The sequence below is a fragment of the Salvelinus sp. IW2-2015 genome, linkage group LG1, assembly GCF_002910315.2.
Source record: "Salvelinus sp. IW2-2015 linkage group LG1, ASM291031v2, whole genome shotgun sequence".
Classification (NCBI taxonomy): Eukaryota; Metazoa; Chordata; class Actinopteri; order Salmoniformes; family Salmonidae; genus Salvelinus; species Salvelinus sp. IW2-2015.
Window position 1 is genome coordinate 17,495,920 of NC_036838.1, and position 20,059 is coordinate 17,515,978.

General features: G+C 42.9%; 1 protein-coding gene across 2 annotated transcripts in view; it reads left to right on the forward strand.

Moving 5' to 3' along the window:
* Nucleotides 1-20,059, forward strand: part of LOC111961886 (alpha-1-syntrophin-like) — a 64,770-nt gene that overhangs the window by 20,812 nt on the left and 23,899 nt on the right. For both annotated transcript variants that reach the window (XM_070440001.1, XM_023984517.2), the window contains exons 3-6: nucleotides 14,503-14,689; nucleotides 15,659-15,848; nucleotides 18,683-18,813; nucleotides 19,806-20,002. In XM_070440001.1, the coding sequence (XP_070296102.1) occupies nucleotides 14,503-14,689; nucleotides 15,659-15,848; nucleotides 18,683-18,813; nucleotides 19,806-20,002 (705 nt within the window). The remainder of the gene's footprint in view (nucleotides 1-14,502; nucleotides 14,690-15,658; nucleotides 15,849-18,682; nucleotides 18,814-19,805; nucleotides 20,003-20,059) is intronic.

Below are 20,059 nucleotides of genomic sequence, written 5' to 3' on the forward strand. Positions count from 1 at the left end.
AAAATGTTTTAACATGTTCAAAGCTTCCATTCCCCCTGTCACAAGAGCAGTAAAGACTGATTTAAGATGAAATCGTCAACCCTGATACTGTCAACCTTGTCACTTTTATGGTGACTTTTATTGTTATTTTTCTAAATTTAACCTCTTGAGATGGGATTTTTTTTTTTTGTTATGAAGTTGAACATGTGCTCTTTATGACAGATAAATTATAAAAAGTTATTTGTCACAAAGTTACACTACCCAAAAGGCACTCTATTAGTGGAATGACAAATATTATGAGATACACTGAGTGTACAAAACATTAAGAATATCTTGCTAATATTGAGGCCTGGTGGACCATTCTTGATACGCACAGAAACTGTTGAGCRTGAACCTAGCAGCGTTGCAATTCTTGCGCCTGTCTCAAGGCTTAAACAGCTTTCTTTAACCTGTCTACTCCCCTTCACCTACAGTGATTTGAAGTGGATTTAACAAGTGACATCAATAAAGGATCATAGCTTTCACCTGGATTCACCTGGTCAGTCTATGTCATTGAAAGAGCAGATGTTCATAATGTTTTGTAGACTCAGTGCATATACAGGTAGCTGCCAAAATAAAGGAAACACCAACATAAAGCGTCTTAATAGGGAGCTGGGCCACCACGAGCCAGAACAGCTTAAATGCTCCTTGGCATAGGTTCTACTAGTGCCTGGAACTATTGGAGGRATGCGACACTAATTTACGCCAGTGATTGAAAGTCCATAATTTGGCGTTTTGTTGATAGAGACGGAAAACACTGTCTTAGGCACTGCTCCAGAATCTCCCATTAGTGTTCAATTGGGCTGAGATCTGGTGACTGAGACGGCCATGGCATATGGTTTACATCGTTTTCATGCTCATTAAACCATTCAGTGACCACTCATGCCCTGTGGATGGGGGCATTGTCATCCTATGGGGGCATAGCCATGGTAGCGAAAATAATGTCCAGCATTTTAAACATGACCCGAAGGATGATGGGATGTTAATTGCTTAGGAATTGCTCAGGAACCACACCTGTTTGGAAGCACCTGCTTTCAATATACTTTGTATCCCTCATTTGGCAGTTAGAGCGTTGGCCAATAACGGAAAGGTTGCTGGTTCGAATACCCGAGTCGACAAGGTGAAAAGTCTGTCGATGGGCCCTTGAGCAAGGCACTTAACCCTAATTTGCTCCACGGGCGCCGTATTACTATGACTGACCCTGTAAAACAACACATTTTATTGGACCTATCTGGTGTGTGACAATAAAACATATATATTTATTTTTTATTTCCCCAATGTTTTCTTTATTTTGGCAGTTACCTCTGTACGTTTCTCTGTATTGACCTTATTCCTGTTGGAATTTCTTCAGTTTATCCTTGAGACGCTTTTTAGATGGTGTGAAGTCTCCCATAGGTAAAGATCTAAGATCRACTTCCCCTCCCCATTCCTAACCTTAACCATTAGTGGGGGAAATRCAAAACTGAGCCCAGATCAGTGTCTMGGGGCAACTTCACCCTACAACTTTGGTCCATACAATAACTATTTAGCCTACATCTAGAGACATATTGTAGCTGTAGCCATATCGCCACAAGAACCGCTATGGGCGCAAAAATAATCACCTCTGGCATTGGGCTTGGTTTACATAGACTGTTAGTACTTACATTACCTTTGGCATTACATTTGACAGCAAAAAGTGTAGTTCTGAATACAAAATAGACAAAAATGGAGAAAAAAATAAATAATTGCCGGCACTTATACCTTTCAATGGCTACTTGGAATAGGCAAATATTTATATTTTTACATGTGGTAAAAAAGCCCGAAAAGTGGAAGGCTGACGGAATCGCAACTGTAGATGCATATTGAAAAGTGGGAAAATGAGTGCTGAATTCAGTTAACTTTCCCGACTTTGACGAAATTGTACATAATTACCTCTCTTTACATTTTATGCAAAGCAATCACATTTTTAAGTTATGCTGTATATCTGAATAAGTTAGGAAGTAACCCCTCTGGCTGAGTCCCAAATGGCACTCTATTCCTGACATAGAGCCCTAGTTTTGACCAGAGCCCCATTTGGGATACTGACTGTGACCCACTTGGCTGTTGTCCATGATTGTAATGATTTGGACTGTGTGGATGATTTGCCTATCGCACTTGGAGTTAAATCATTTTTTATTGGAGGGAATACCTAACTTCCTTACCSACTTTAGCCAAGTGAGTCAGTCCACATAATTGGACACACATTACAGGCCTGGCTCTTATCAATCTTATCCCATTAAGTTCAGGAAAGACCACACACATACTGTACCCTCACGCACACACACACCACATCACATGTGGCTTTACTAGACTCCATTGCACATGTTAGTAAGGAGAAGAAAAAACAAATGAGCTGGAACAAWGGAAGTCTCTGTGAAAATAACGCAACATTGTGTCTTGACTGCAACCATGACACATTGTTTACACACACACACACAATCACTTAGAAAAGGGAACCGAGCACTGTGTGTCCGGTGTAGCACTGGGGTGTTCGTATTTGCACAGGCACTGTATTAGGGACTGTACTATATATTGTTTTTGTCTGCCAGGGACATTTTGCGTGGGAGGTTAAGGGACATTCCACTGGCTAATAGAGCTTACGGGGCGAACAGCATGCTTCAAAAGTCACAGTGTAGCGAATGAAACGGAATTCCAGCGGCTCCCACAGCAACAACAAGAAGCAGGGAGCTCAGCCACAGAGCATTGTTGTCTTTGACTTGGTAACGGAGAGTTGTGTTTGCCAAGTCAGACCGCGAAACTAATGGACCCTACTGGTCCCGCTTTAAATGACGTTCAGCTTATAAAGGCACTACATAAATGTGTTACAAAGCATCTATATCCCTATGTCATGCTTTATAAAGGGTTCATTAACACGGCATAACTGTGTGATATAAACATGTGCTTTATAAAGGGTGACATGTTGTGGCACATGCTCCAAAGTGAAGTCATGTTAGTCACATTACACCTTAACTCGTTCCCAGACGCTTCCGCCCAAATGTGCGGAAGGTCTGGTGGACCGACACATCAAACGTGGCCTTCATTAGTTAGGGTCAGGTTTCAAATCTAATTTTAAGAAGAGGAATTGTGGAAATGGGCAGGGTTTAGCCATAATTATGACTTTGTGGCTGTGTTAACTAGAGACGACTAGGGGGAATGATGACTAATACTTTACCCAGTAAGGTCCCTCCCATAGAATTCTATGGTCACTCCCACTAAGGCCAACTTTGAAAGGTTTACATACCAGGCTTATATGTGCTGTGTGCACAATAGCCTGGGGATGACGTTACACCAAATAACAAATACCTTGATGAAAGCCCTCAACATAAGGCAATTGAAAGTGGCTTTATTCTGGAACCAAATGACATGTTCCTCATTACACAAACACATACACACACAACAATATAACAAGCCATTCCTTGGGGTTCTGGGCCCAGTCAGGTAATTTGACCCAACTATATAATGAGCCATACCATGCAGTGCTGGGCCCAGTCAGGTCTTTGACACATTCACCCACTCCCCCGCTGAAAGATCAGTCACAAAATGTTTGCACCATTGTAACAGGTTGTGAACAAGCCCTGGTCTCCAGCATGGGAACAGACAAGGAATACCTGATGCGGTAGTCTCAGGTTGGACTGCTCCAAATCATCTTGGCTCTGACACACACACACAAACACAAGCTTTGCAGGTCCATCAACCCATTTAAATACCTCTCACACCCTACAGTAACCTGTGGCTGGCCCTCGCTACATATTCGTCGCCAGACCCACTGGCTCCAGGTCATCTATAAGTCTATGCTAGGTAAAGCTCCGCCTTATCTCAGCTCACTGGTCACGATAACAACACCCGCCCGTAGCACGCGCTCCAGCAGGTATATCTCACTGGTCATCCCCAAAGCCAACACTTCCTTTGGCCGCCTTTCCTTCCAGTTTTCTGACAGTGTCATAAAGTGTATTTTCTACAAGTTATTTAAAATATGACTGTAAAGAATTCATTACAACAACAGAGGACTTAAGAAAAAAACATTAAAATGAAAGGAAACCTCTTGGCAGGGAAAAAACATAAATCTGGGTTTTGACACTCTTATGTAGGTGTCATAACCAGCCAAAAAAATAACACAATATGTCACAACAGGTCTAAATATATGGGTCATGACAGTGTTACAACATATTATTTCTTGGTTATGACCATGTTATGATGCTGGGTGTCAAGTAAATTGTTACGGGGGGGGGGGGGTTATTTAGCTGAGCCTGCTCGCTAGCTACATTTCATTAGCTAGCTATCAATTGTTGTGAAATCACTGAAATTATTTGAAATAACGATTGAGGTAGCTATGTAATCTAACTCAACAGTTAACATCTACAAACTAATTTAAATTACAATGGATAAAGGTTAACTTACAMATTTTTCGCTGTCCAGTGGCACCACAAGTGGGCATTTGACTTGCAAACTCATCGCGTGCCTATACTGCGCTACAGAAACACTGTTAACCAAACAACAGTGCACTGAATTAAAGGGTAACTACACTCAATAATCAAAGTTTCTTAGATTTTTCCAAGACCTCAAAAGTCATCCCCTGATGTGACTTAAGCATTGTTGTGAACTCAGAAAAWCTAATTTTGTTGTTTTTCTATAAAGTAGTGTGAAAAAACGGAGAAAATCCAAAACCTGGAGAAACAAAACAGAGAAAACAGAATTWAAAAAAATTCAAAGAAATTGGGCAAAAATATAAGCGGATTTTGAAAGGCCCTACTAACGTTTTTGGCTGTGCATGACTGCATTTTTTATGTGTTTGTCATCCTGCAGCACAGCATTTTGGGGACAGTTGAGGACAGGTTCAATATTGGTTATGCACCCAAGACGGAAAGAGGTTGGGCCATCCTAGAAATGTTTTAGAGTAATATAATATATACAATTTAGTAGACGCTTTTGTCCAAAGTGACTTATAGTCATGCGTGCATACATTTTTACATATGGGTGGTCCAGGGAATAGAACCCACTATCATGGCGTTGCAATGCTCTACCAAGATGCATGACAAGGTTATAAATGCTTTGTGAAGCCTCAATTTAATATGATTTATAAGGCCTTTATTAAGCATTGAGTATGCCACCCTTTATAATATGTCATAGTTGACGTAGTGGGTTATGTCACATTTGACATACATTGGTGGTTACGTCACACAGATATGCCACATTTATGAACCTTTTATAGAGCATGACATATGGTTATAGTGACACATTTAYGTAGTGTTTATGAAGGCTTTATGAAGCCTTTATAAGCTGCATGTCATTTAAAGCGGGACCAWCCTGGTCCACCATGCTGACTGACTACGGCAGTGTACCCCCCCGGTCGCCAGTGGACAAGCATTGTGATGTGSACCCAAAAGTGTGCGTGACATGGTTTACCACCATAGCACATCTCCCCCGATAATAACACCAAAGGGGGATTTGTTAAATATGTTTCCATTTACCCCATCCTTTTGAGTTTTTGGACAATTTAAGTGGCGACTGCTGTGATCTCTTTTTTGGCCCGTCTGGCGATTTAGTGAACGCTTTAGGAAAACGCCCCGAGTTAAGTGAATAGAGTCTAACTGAATTGGGTAGGAAATGTATAGTCGGGATTTGTGAGTTCAATGTAAAGACTCCCAAAGAAAAGCTTAGTGGGAGATTCTGCAATTGGAGCAAAGAAACTCCACACACGCTCACATAGAACTACTTTCGAGGCCTGCCAGATAAGCTRAAGTAATAACAGTGCTGTTTCAGCTAAATTTAGCCCTACATTGAATGTGGCCGCCACTGGTATTCATGRAAACATTTGGATTCTGTTAAACATCATTTGCCTCTGGTTGAATCGAGCTTAGTCATATTTTCCACCCCAGCATTCTCTTACTCTCTACAGGGCCAAGCTATTCAGCGGTGGCCTCCTCCCTTCCCTTTCCATTGGCTCCGATTAGTGATGTAGAGAAATAGAAAATACCTAATACTATTCATCTGGAAAATACCAATGAATCTCGCCCGCTCCTATTCTTTGGATAATGGGAATTTATCCAAACATATGTAAGCCTACCTACTTTTAATTTATCATCCAAGCCCATTCACTCAGTACCTACAATGCACCATCTACCAACACCAAGGGTTATACAGTATATAAGCTACCTGAAGAAACTTCTGAAAATAAAAAGACATCTGTCTCATGCAGGGGAGTGAAAGAGAGTGACCCGGCTCTACATATTTTACTGGTTTGTGACTCACTGACACCGCCCCCGGTTAGAGGGGAATTAAAGCAGCCCGAGAGTTAACACACACAGGAGAAGATGAACATGGGTATGTACATTGGTATGTACACGGGTATGGTTTCTGGGTTCACGCATTCCATGCACATACGTATGTCCACCCATACTCACAGACTGGAATAACACTGTTCAGGTACGGCAATATTTACTCCCGTGGAGAGTGTGGGTCAGGCTGGCTAGCCAATCAGAACCTGGAGAGACTGCATGGCTAGAGCGTGCGCAGTGGTGAGACACATAGCTATTGTCCGATTGGCTGAAGCTATGAGCTGGAGGCGATATCGATCTCTCACGTGAGGAGGAGAAAGGGTGAGGATGGGTGAGAGTCAGACAGCGCGGCTCCAGCCAGACATAAACAACAACACACGCTGGAAATGAGTCCTACAGCGCCCTCGGCAGGGGGATTCTGTAACAGGGAGAGTGGGGTAAATTTTGCAATTTTTTACATTCAGCATCACTCTGTCAAGGGAAATATAGTATTATTTCTAACAAAGATGTACATATATTTCAGGATGTTGTGTATCCCTGGAAATAATCAGAATTCATGTGAACATAACAGTTTTGAAAACATAGCTTGTCCAAAAACAAATGTGCTCTTGGCACAACTTAGAGACTGAAAAAAGAGACTGAAAAAAATATATCTCCAGGTCATCAGACTGTTAAATAGTCACCACTAGCCAGCCTCCACCCAGTACCCTGCCCTGAACTTAGTTACTAGCCGGCTCCCACCCGGTACTCTACCCTGCACCAAACCTTTTCCACATTTTGTTACGTTACAGCAAACATCGGTATCGGCCCAATGTCTAGTTTAATGCCGATGTGCAAAACCGATGTCAAAGCCGACGTGCATACCTATATAAGGTAGGTACGTAATGACGCCACGTAAAATGTTGCGCTACACGTGCAACACAGCATTCCTAACCTAGCCCACAATGTCTGCTGTGTGGATCGAGCAGTCGAGCAGTCATTTGAAAGAATAAGAAAATTTTTGCGAGACAACTCAAAGGCGAAATCCATTAACGCCAAAATAATGGAATTCATTGCACTTGACAATCAAGCGCTCTCTGTCGTGGGTGATGTTGGCTTTCGCCGACTGGTCAAGCACCGGTACACATGTTGCCCTACCGGAGTTACACAGTAATAGTGTCACTGCTATTAGCTTCACGACATACTATGGAACGCCGTTTGGGTCTTTGCGTGTCAAAAAAGATACACGTCAAATGCCGCTGTTTGACGAGTCAAATAACACAGTTAGATTATAGAATGTTGTGTGTTCTGAATTTGCATGTGCAAGCCAAGCGCCACCACTACTATCAGTAGCACTGTCAAAGCTGTAAAAAAAGTCTGCAAACAAGCAAACACCGGCCACGATGTAACGGTGTTCCTCCTCCTCTTCATCCGAAGAGGAGGAGCAGGGATTGAACCAAAATGCAGCTTCTTGAGTTGACATGATTTATTTAAAGAAAAGACGAAAACACGAACTTCACTATAAACTAACAAAATAACAAAACGAATGTAGACAGACCTGGACGTAAGAACTTACATGAAACACGAAGAACGCACGAACAGGGAAATGACTACATAAAACGAAGAACGTACAAACAAACCGAAACAGTCCCGTATGGTGCAACATAGACAGACACTGACACAGGAGACAACCACCCACAAACAAACACTGTGAAACTACCTACCTTAATATGATTCTCAATCAGAGGAGATGAAAACCACCTGCCTCTAATTGAGAACCATATTAGGTACCCATTCACCAACATAGAAACAGAAAACATAGACTGCCCACCCAAACTCACGTCCTGACCAACTAACACATACAAAACTAACAGAAAACAGGTCAGGAACGTGACACACGAACAATGTGTTTACAATACCGCATTGGTAATAACGCATTATTTGTTCGACCGCAACTTCTGGGGTAGCTAGCTTTAGCTTGGTACCTAGCTAGCACCAATACAACCATCCTGAAAACAATGACCAGTAGAAACTGCAGTCATTGTCATTATTCTTGGCAATGATTTAGGAATCCTAGCTAGGTTGCCACTTGTTGTTCACGTATTGAAATTGAACTTCAGTTCATGAAACTACATAGCTAGCCAGCTTCTTAACCCTGTTGCCCAAAGCTAACGTTATAAGCAGCCAGCTAGCTTCATCTGGCTAGTGATGCTCGACCGGACCGGGTTATGTGTTGTGAAGCTAGCCACAATAAGGATTAGGCTCAATAGTGGAATTTGCGGTTTGCCTTCACTCTTTGAAAGTCATGCAGAAGGTTACAATTGGGGGAATCATGCCATATTTAGACTAGATAATGTTAAACAAGGTTGAAATGTGAAGCAATGAAATGGGGTATCAGTCTACTCGGTGACACACACAGAACACAACTGTGAAGAGTTTGCGCAAATATTAGCGTTGTAGCTCTTATCGCTGGACTGTGACTGTTTGAAATCACCTCCCCAGTCATTCTATTGTGTGTATTTACATTCAAATTGTACTGTACAGCTTTACCTAAGGATTGGGGATCAATGAAATGGGGTATCAGTCTACTCAATACACAAGATATTTTTTCCCAACGTCCTCCTCAGAGTTATCAGACTCCAAAACATCCAGGCAGTGTAAGGACCGACGCCAGAGACGAGAAGCAGGTATTGGGAGTCAACATTTAAGAAGGAACAGACATGAAACAAGACAGGCACAACGTCAGCACACGGGCAAAACAACGACATTCGACAATCAATGCAGCAGTGGGGAACAGAGATGGGGAACTGACAAATATAGGGGAGGTAATAAACGGGTGATTGAGTCCAGGTGAGTCCAATAATACGCTGATGCGCGTGACGGGGAAAGGCAGGTGTGCGTAATGCTAGGGAGCCTGGCGCCTTCGAGCGCCAGGGAGGGGGAGCGGGATCAGGCATAACACGCAGTATTGTTTTTCCTCGGGAATAGTGTTCAATACACATATGTTGACAATAAATGGGCCTCAGTTCACAGTTCTTTCAGAGTCCCGCAATAAGASCTACGACGCTAATGTTCTCTGGGTGTCACTGAGTAGACTGATACCCCATGTCATTGATCCACAATCCATAGGTAAGGCTGTACAGTAAAATAAGTATGCCACAATGCAATTCTAAAGTATAATACATCCAGTGTGATTTCAACAGATTTTTGTAAAATTAACAAATTATTGTCTTTTGTTGATTTTATAACATTCCAACCTCGTTTAGCATTCAATTATGGCATAATTCTACTACTTGTGTTAATTTGCGTCACTGTCAATGACATTCTTTTATTTTGAAGGCAAAGTCCACTATTGTGGCTAATCCTTATTGTGGCTAGCTTCATATAGATAGGTCTGACCACCATTAATCAAATAAGAACTGTCTTATGAATTATGGTTATTTTAGATGATGACACCTAGCTATATAGTTAGCTAGCTAACTGTAGCTACTGAAACAGATTATGTCGTTTTGCTATGTTTTTGGGGAAGAACATTGTTTGCATCCATGAGCTAGCTAGCTTTATGACCAGCATTGTAGGTGCGCGAGACAACTTTACCAGCTTCATAGCATACGTGACATATTAAATATGAGTGATAGTGTAATCAATGTGTAATAACAACGTACATTTACGAACGTGTTAAATTATTATGTGACGTGCAGTCATATTCAGGTCCTGATAGTGTTATTTGACACGCAAAGACCCAAACGGCGTTCCATAGTATGAGAAATTCTGGTTGAGAATGAAATGACTGAACAAATGAACAACGAAACAGCACAGCAAGTAAGTTAAAGAAATAGGTTTTGATTATGTTTTACTGGTAATGGGGACATATGTAAATGCCAACAAAATTACTTTTTGGTCAGTGTGGTGTGTGTGTGTGTGTGTGTTATTTACAATGACGGACTACCCCGGCCAAGGCCGGACGACGCTGGGCCAATTGTGCACCGCCCTATGGGACTCCCAATCATGTCCGGATGTGATACAGTCTGGATTCAAACCAGGGACTGTAGTGATGCCTCTTGCGCTGAGATGCAGTGCCTTAAACCACTGCGTCCATGTGTGTGTGTGTGTGTGTGTGTGTGTGTGTGTGTGTGTGTGTGTGTGTGTGTGTGTGTGTGTGTGTGTGTGTGTGTTAACTATTTGACTGTACTAGAATGCTTAAAAGGCCAAACATATTTTAAATATCGGTTATCTCTATCGATATCGGTATCGGCCAAAAATTTCTCCCATTCTTCTCTGCAGAACTGTCAGGCTCTGTCAGGTTGGAAGGGGAGCTTCACTGCACAGCTATTTTCAGGTCTCTCCAGACATGTTTCAATCGGATTGAAGTCCGGGCTCTGGCTGGCCCACTCAAGGACATTCAGAGTCTTGTCCCGAAGCCACTCCTGCATTGTCTTGGCTGTGTGCTTAGGGTCGTTGTCCTGTTGGAAGGTGAACCTTCGCTTCAGTCTGAGGTCTTGAGCACTCTGAAGCAGATTTTCATCAAGGATCTCTCTGTACTTTGCTCCGTTCATCTTTGCCTCGATCCTGACTAGTTTTCTAGTCCCTGCCGCTGAAAAACATCCCCACAGCATGATGCTGCCACCACAATGCTTCACCATAGGGATGGTGCCAGGTTTCCTCCAGGCATGACGCTTGGCATTCAGGCCAAAGAGTTCAATCCAAGCGGGCTGTCATGTGCCTTTTACGGAGGAGAGGCTTCCATCTGGCCACTACCATAACGGTCTGATTGGTGGAGTGTTGGTGGTTCCAAACTTCTTCCATTTAAAAATGTTGGAGGCCACTGTCTTCTTGGGGACCTTCAATGCTGCAGACATTTTCCCCCAGATTTGTGCCTCGACACAATCCTGTCCTGGAGCTCTACAGACAATTCCTTCAACCTCATGGCTTGGTTTTTGTTCTGACATGCACTGTCAACTGTGTTTTCTATGGGATCGAAGGCTCACTGTAGGGAATATAGCTTCTCCCTGTCAGAACTCTACACACGGCTAAGCTACATCACAAATGGGAAGCTAGGCTAAACTCTAGAAGGGCAATTAGAAGCATGGTAGAAGCATAGTATCCAGGAGTCATCGAGGCTTGAAACACTGGTGGGCTGTCAGGTGTGTGTGTGTGTGTGTGTGTGTGTGTGTGTGTGTGTGTGTTGTGTGTGTGTTGTGTGGTGTGTGGTTGTGTTGTGTGTGTGGGTCAGAGTTTGTGGTGTGAAAGTGTTGCCCAGGTAACCATGTTGGTAGTGGTAACAAGTGTGAGGGGTGTTAGACCAGCACGTATTATGCCACAGAGAGATTGAGAGAGAGGGGTGGGGACTGGGAGAGAGAGAGAGAAGGCAAGATATACAGTATAGAGTTGCTATGGTTTCAGACCTGTCAATCAATCACTGTGGGTGGGACTGACGGAAGGCGATAGATTAGTAATCTAGTCTGAAAAACTAGTCTAGTCCACTATTTCAATCTAGTTTATTGTGGCAAAAACCTAAGAAAAAAGSTTGTGTTCTGTCAAGTAAACATGGATTCCCTGTTGAGAAACAACRTAGAATTGCAGGAAAATTGTTTTAAAAATGAAGGAGGACCCCCACCAGATTGTGCACCCTTACTTTTATACAAAGTCAGGCAACAATGAATAAACCTACAGGTATGATTGAATAATGAAGCAGGTGTTAAACATGGGCTTTACTACACAGARAGCAACTGTTGACTACTCCATTGTCGACACTTTAATCAAATCAGTAGTCCTATAGCAATACATTTTATAATACCATATTAGTATTATGACATTAGCTTTTATAACCTTAAATCTGCTTTATTTTATCATATTTTGGACCAGAATAAGGCTCTCTCTCTCCACTACCTATTGTTCCTGCATTGAGGATTCAATATCTTCATTGAGGGTTTTCATAATTTATCTGCAGGTAATCGACAAATAGCATTAGTACCCTACCAGTATGCAAATTAGGGAGCCAAATGAACCCATCACTRGGCTACACTGACGAGTGTCTTCAGTGATCACTGGCAAGTCTCAACATGGGCTTTGAATCCTATGAAAATACAAAGCTCTGACGAAGGCCGTGAGGCCGATACGTAAGCTTATTAAAGATCAGTGATACTATCAAGAGTAATGTGCGGTTTCCTTTTTCCCTAATCCTAGGAAAATACAAATAAGATCTTTGGTTTACTTGTCCCGATGCGATACCATGGACATATAACTACGTTGTATGATGTATATTTTTAAGTACTTTTTTATTTAACCATTATTTAACAAGGCAAGTTAGTTAAGAACAAATTCTTATTTACAATGATGGCCTACCCTGGCCAAACCCTAAGCCGGACGACGCTGGGCCAATTGTGCACCGCCCTATGGGACTCCCAATCACGGCCGGTCGTGATACAGCCTGGAAATAGCAAAGGGATAAAGGAGATTTACTTTATTCAGTCAGTTTGACACGTTTTACTTTATTCAGTCAGTTTGACACCTTTTATGAATTAGTCAACACTTGCTGTTCAGTTGTCAATCAAAGCACAGTAAATAGCCTATGCGCCCCGCCTCCGTGACTATATAGGCCTATGAAACACTTGAAAGAAGGCGGCAGGTATCCTAGYGGTTAGAGCGTTGGGCCAGTAACCGAAAGGTTGCTTGATCGAATCCCCGAACAGACAAGGTAAAAATGTGTCGTTCTGCCCCTGAACAAGGCAGTTAACCTACTGTTCCTAGGCATTGTTCATTGTAAATAAGAATTTGTTCTTAACTGACTTTTTAAAAAAGGGTAAAATAAATTAATGTGCCACAAAACAGAAATGAAGTGGATTTCAACTCATCTTTATTACTTACTGTACATTACATGGGACGTGTAAATTCACTCACAGGAAACGATGAATAAGCATCATGCTCTCCCTCCTCCGTGAAAAGAAATTAGACTGTAGCCAACCACAGCTCACAAAAATAACACATGTACCGAGAGGCGGGACATGCAGCAGACTGACAAACCAGCAATATTTCCCTTTCATTGCTCACTTTGTGACTGACAGGCGCCTGACCTATCAATAGATCACTAGAAGATTCATATTGTTCATTCTAGCTGGAGAAGGCTAAACTGTCTTTTCTGACAAGCGAATTGAAACTTTTAAATGAAAAGAAAMCTACTTMATTTATGAAGTGGAAAAAGTAGCCGGCTTACATATTCTGTTATCGGCTATTTAGCCGACGGACGGCGCTTACGGAAAACACTGGAGCACACTGCTGCCTCTGACTCTTTGGTAGGTCTCGGAGAGACTAACTGACTGACTGACTTTTGGGGTCAGAGGAAGCCCCTGTTTGTCCCCTGAGAGAGGACCACTTCACACCTCCCAAGTGAAACCTGAGTCGTACCCTTCTGGTCCCTCTCTCCCGTCCTCTGGTCTATTTATACCCCAGCCTGCACTGGCTCCCCATACCACAGCCTAGTGGGCAGCAGAACTGCCACCACTCTGGAGGAGGAGGAGGCTGGTGTGTGCGTTTGTGTGTTTGAGCGTACACGTGCATATGAGTGCGTGTGCGTGGGCTTGAATGCATGCATGTGTGTTTGTGCGTGTGTGCGTGCATGCGGTTGCCATGTGAGTGTGTGTGTCTGGTGAGTGAACGAGCAGGCTGGCTGTGGTGCGTCTGTGTGGGCATAGGCCATGTGTAAGAAGCATGTGTAAGACAGAGAGCGGGTGCTTGAACGACAGGCAAGGCGAGCAGAGGATCAGGATTTGGTCACAGCAGTGAAAGAGAATACTCGCTCATGAAATGCGCAACATTGATAGGAGCCAAGGCTATAGTTCAAACTCCAACTTCATTTGGCTAATTAACCTTCTCTTGCACACTCCATCAGCTAAACACTGAGGTGCGGTTTCCCGGACACCGATAAGGCGTAGTTCTGAACTAAAAAGCATTCTCATTGGATATTTTTAGTCTAGGAGTAGGCTCAACCTGTGTCTGGGAAACCGACGCTCAATTGTTCTTTAACTGAGTTTAAGCTTAGTCGTGGATTAAAAATCCATTTATATTAAAATCCTCCATTGAGTATGCTTTTTCAGTCCAAGACTAGGCTTAATCTGTGTCTGGGAAACCCCAAAATCCACATAATTGTTCTTACGGCTTGCAATTCACCTTATATGACACCTTTCTTAATACAAATTCTCTTTTTTCCTCTCAGTGAAATACATCAAGGAGATGTCGGCCTTTTTTAAGAACACCTCCCCCGGCGCACCCTTACCCTGGGACTCCCCCCCTGCCACATCACAGAAAGGCGCACACGCCCCTGCCGAGCTGGAGGCCAGGACCATATCGCTGAAAATGTGCCAGGTGACTAGGAAACAGTGCCCTCCGGACACAGAGAACAGGTACTGCGGGTGAAAACCAGTCCCTGAAAACCGGAACATTCGGTTGTTGGGGACTTGGCACAGGCTAATGGGGAACTGAGTTCCACGATGAGAGAGAGTTAGAGAGAGAAACTGAGTACAATGGCTTGTATCGTGAATTCAGTAAGATGTTCATCAAGTCAAAAGACCCACAAGGCACTCCTTTTGGAATAGAAACGAAGGTCCGTTGGAGGTAACGAGCACCCTACTTCTTAATATTCACCTGAAGCAAAGTAGTGCTGCTCTGTTTTATCTCCTTTTTCACAGCAAGTTCTGAGCTCCGTCTGCCGTCCCCGTTGGTTTGACTTTTAGTAGCCTATGACCTGATGAAAATGATTGAAGCTTTGTTTTACTAAGCTTAGTTAAAGGTATGTAGTGGAGCACTAGTGTGTGTCCTACTTCATCTCTCTTTGTATCTCACCTTTGGTATGAAAAATTCAGTCAAAAAGAAGCACACTGGTTGTTGGACACTTGCATTCCCCACAATGAGCTTTATTGGGGCTCAAACCAACGTTTCGGTCAATGTTAACACATTGTGGAGCATACCAGGGGGCTAGTGTTTATTTTTCCAAGTATGAAAGACCTTGAATGACAAATACCCGACAAACTATGTTTAGGTTAGAATCACCTCACGTCAAGTTACCATGGCTACTTTGTCCAGAGGTAAAGTGGATGAGAATATTTTCCTTTAATAGTATGTCAATTCATTTGTCACAGGAGGATAGCTAATTGACACTCCTCAACTTCAAGGGTCATCAAAATGTGGATTTTAGTGTATTCACAAGGGACCTGACCACAGTGAATACTGTTTTCTTGTGTTCGTCTCCCCCCTTTCTCTTCTTACCTCTTTTATTTCGCCCCGTCTCTCGCTCTCCCGTCTCTCTCCTCCCCCATTTCTCTCTCTCTTTCTGTCCCCTCTCTTTCTCCCTCTGTCCCCTCCCCTTCACACAGGTACTTTGAGGTGATCTCGTCCAGCAGAAAGAGCTCAGTGTTCCTGAGGGCCAAGGACCCCGTCATGGCCCAGTCCTGGTACAACGCCATCCAGGTAGGGGTCTTGGGCCTGGTTCCCCGCGTCAGGGATGAGTTGAGGGCCATGCAGGCGGGCCTGGAGGTCAAACACATGGGCTGGATCACTGAACAGGTACAAAGGGTCAAAGGTCAAATTTTTGGGGTGTTTGGTTTTATGCATTTATATGGCAGGCAAGCCTGGGTTCAAATAATATTTCAACTCTTTCAAATACTTTGAGCATTTGCTTTAAGGCTTGCACACACTCTGTTCAGAGGTGCTAAATACTCTCCACCAGCAAAAACTATTGTTGTGTCTGAGCCCTTAGCGTGCCAGGAGTGCCAGGTGGGCGGGCTTTGCACTTTTGAGACTTCTATTTGTTCTATTGCAACAGACAAGCTCAATCAAGCACATATAAAGTATTTGAAGTGATTTCAAATAGTATTTGAACCCAATTACTTAAATTATTCAACCCTAACCAAGAAAGGCCTTTCTATTGGTTGGTCAGCTAATGTGTCCCTTGAGTGCGTTCCAAAGAACATTGGGGGGAATGCATTTTAGGATATACAGTGCATTCCACATTTTTCCACATTTTGTTACGTTACAGCCTTAATTTAAAATGGATTAAATTCATTTTTATCCTCATTAATCTAAACATAATACATAAAGACAAAGCGAAAACGGGTTTTTAGATTTTTTTGCAAAGTTATAAAAAAATAAATACAGAAATACCTTATTTACATAAGTATTCAGACCCTTTGCAATGAGACGAAGATTCAAAATTGATCATCCTTGAGATGTTTCTACAACTTGATTGGTAAATTCAATTGATTGGACATGATTTGATGTTTGATGATGTGGTCCCGTGTGGCTCAGTTGGTAGAGCATGGCGCTTGCAACGCCAGGGTTGTGGGTTCAATTCCCACGGGGGGACCAGGATGAATATGTATGAACTTTCCAATGTGTAAGTTGCTCTGGATAAGAGCGTCTGCTAAATGACTTAAATGTAATGTTAAATGTAATGATTTGGAAAAGCACACACCTGTCTATATAAGGTCCCACAGTTGACAGTGCATGTCAGAGCAAAATCCAAGCTATGAGGTCGAAGGAATTGTTCGTAGAGCCCCYGAGACAGCATTGTGTCGAGGCACAGATCTGGGGAAGTGTACCAAAACATTTCTGCAGCATTGAAGGTCCCCAAGAACACAGTGGCCTCCATCATTCTTAAATGGAAGAAGCTTGGAACCACCAAGACTCTTCCTAGAGCTGGCCAGCTGGCCAAACTGAGCAATCGGGGGAGAAGGGACTTTGTCAGGGAGGTGACCAAGAACCYGATGGTCGCTCTGTGGAGATGGAAGAACCTTTCCATGTGTTTGTTGCCATTCCATTCGCTCCGTTCCAGCCATTATTGTGAGCCATCCTCCCCTCAGCAGCCTTCACTGCCTGGCACCATCCCTACGGTGAAGCATGGTAGTGGCAGCATCATGATGTGGGGATATTTTTCAGCGGCAGGGACTGGGAGACTAGTCAGGATCGAGGGAAAGATGAACGGAGCAGAGAGAGAGAGAGAAGAATGGGAGAAATTCCCCAAATACAGGTGTGCCAAGATTGTAGYGTTTTTTTTTTAATACATTTGCTAATATTTTTAAAAACCTGTTTTTGCTTTGTCATTATGGGGTATTGTGTGTAGGTTGAAGAGGGGGAAAAACCGATTTAATCAGTTTTAAAATTAAGCTGTAACGTTAACAAAATGTGGAAAAAGTCAAGGGGTCTAAATACTTTCCGAATGCACTGTGTGTGGAACAAAACAATCCCCAAATAATGTATTTTAATGCGTGACATACATTTGTAAATGTATTTGTAATACATACATTTGTATGGACATTTATTATTTGGCACATTTTTTTTGTTGTTGAAATTTTTCCTATGTATTATTTTCAGCATTTAGCATTTTAGCAATGCGAAAGCCAGATTAGCAATGAACAGAATGAAATACGGAGCGTCTGACTCTAACACTGTGTTCTGTTTAAATGCATTAGCGACTAGCCTAGAAGCAGCCGACTGAAGACTGTACGACATGTCTGTTTGGTTTATTGAAAGCAACTTTCTGTGTTTTCTGAGAATAGGTTTAGCATTAACGTTAGCCTTGTGCTAAGGAGCTGCCAGCTAATAGGTAGTATGTTGTCTATTTTCAAACCCGGATCCGGGATCGGTATTAAGTAGAGGTTAAAAAGGAAAAATAATTAACGTTGTTCAAGGAATAAAACATATAGGGCCGGTTTCCCAGAGACAGACTAAGTCCTGGAATCAGAATTATTTTAATGGAGAATAGCCATAGAGACTGCTTTTTAATTCTGGACTAGGTCCATATTGTTGAAAACCCAACAACAATGTAGTAAAAGCCCTTGATGGACTGAACATTATCGTCAAGCACCACAACACATGGAATTTTCCACAAAGAATATATTTCTTTCAATGATGTAAAGCAGCCTTGCCTACCGTGAATGCTGACAAATCGATACATTTTGGGATGAAAGGAGCGAAATGTAACTGCCCTCAAATTGTCAGAAACTAGACACTCGTTGTTGTTTCTGCTGAATAAATGATGTTGTTACACATTCCCCTTGTTTGTACTTTAGTATGGAATTGAAAATTAATATTTGATCTTAACCTTTTGTCAAAGAAGCATTGGAATATGCGACAGTGTCATCATGACAAAGGGTGGCTATTTGAAGAATCCCAAATATAAAATATAATTTGATTTGTTTAACACTTTTTTGGTTACTACATGATTCCATATGTGTTATTTCATAGTTTTGATGTCTTCACTATTATTCTACCATATAGAAAATAGTAAAAATAAAGAAAAACCCTTGAATGAGTAGGTGTTCAAAAACTTTTGACCGGTAGTTGTGTTGTGATATTTGATTCAGAAAAAGTGTGTGTGTCTGTCTGTCCTCTCCCCCAAGGCGACCCAGGGTCCAGAGAGACCGGTGCTGGCTCTGCTGACTGAGAGAGACCTGCTGCTATACCCCACCCTGCCTGACACTAAAGACAGCATCAACAGCCCAGTCAAGAGCCACCCGCTCATCACAACCAGGTAGGACACACATACACACACTATCTAAAACCTTAGCCCCGGGTACACACCAAACATTTCCCCAAAAAGCTACCTTTTCTTAAAGGGACATGCWCTCTTAAAGAGATGAGCAATGGAACCGGGTATGGTGGCAATCTTTGATTTGCCAGTGCTTTCCAGTGCAAATAATGCAGTCAGAACTGGCAGATTCAGTACATCACGTAAACAGTAATGAAAAGACGCGTAGAAAGGTTTAACCTTGCAAGATTTTGTAACTTTAAACCAGTCATGTATAAGTGTGTACGTGCCTGTCACCTAACACATGTGGGAGTGTCACACTGTGTAGGGTTGAAACCAGACAGTCAAATATCCTTCCAGCCAAGTCAGTTAAATGACGAGCCACGTCTTATAAGATCAKTAGGTCAAAAAGTTATTATCTCATCATAACTAGGAGGGACACATTCGCATGTACACACACTACCTTGTTTGCCTGTACTGTATTTAAAGCCAGTCTGTCAAGACATTCTGGCCAAACAGCAAATCATACTTAAACACACCCCAAACTGGGCTATTGGCATACTTAATAATCTTCCATAAATGGCCCATTGTAAATGTTCACGCATGTTGTCATATTAATGTGCAAATGATTAGGAAAACCAGCAAGTTGTGTTTTGGGTTTTCTCCACCCCTCATGGTTCTCTCTCTCATTTTCCACTCTTTCTCTGTTCTCTTTTTTTCTTCTCGCTCTTTTCTCTACTTACCCTCTCCCCTCCCTCCCTCCCTCCCTCCCTCCCTCCCTCCCTCCCTCCCTCCCTCCCTCCCTCCCTCCCTCCCTCCCTCCCTCCCTCCCTTCTCTTTCATGTCCTACTCTTCCTCTCCCCCTCACTCCACCCTTTTCTTCTTCCAACCTGCTTACCACCTTTCCCCCTCTATCCCTTCCCTATGCCCCCTTTCTCCATGCCATCTCTCTCCCCCTCTCTTACCCTCCCTCTCCCCATCCCCGCCTCCTCCAGACTGGTCCACTCGGGTCCGGGGAAGAGCTCTCCCCTGCTGGATTCGGAGCTCTCCTTTGGGCTGCGCATGGGCACCAAGCAGGGTGTAGAGACCCACGTATTCCGGGTGAACTCGGCCAAGGAGCTTTCAACCTGGACCCACATGCTGGTGGACGGCTGCCATAACGCCGCAGAGCTCATCCAGGAAGTCACCACAGGTACGGATGAAGGAGTAGCGGAGGAAGTTAGCCTGCTGAGCTAAAGCCTAGGGGAGC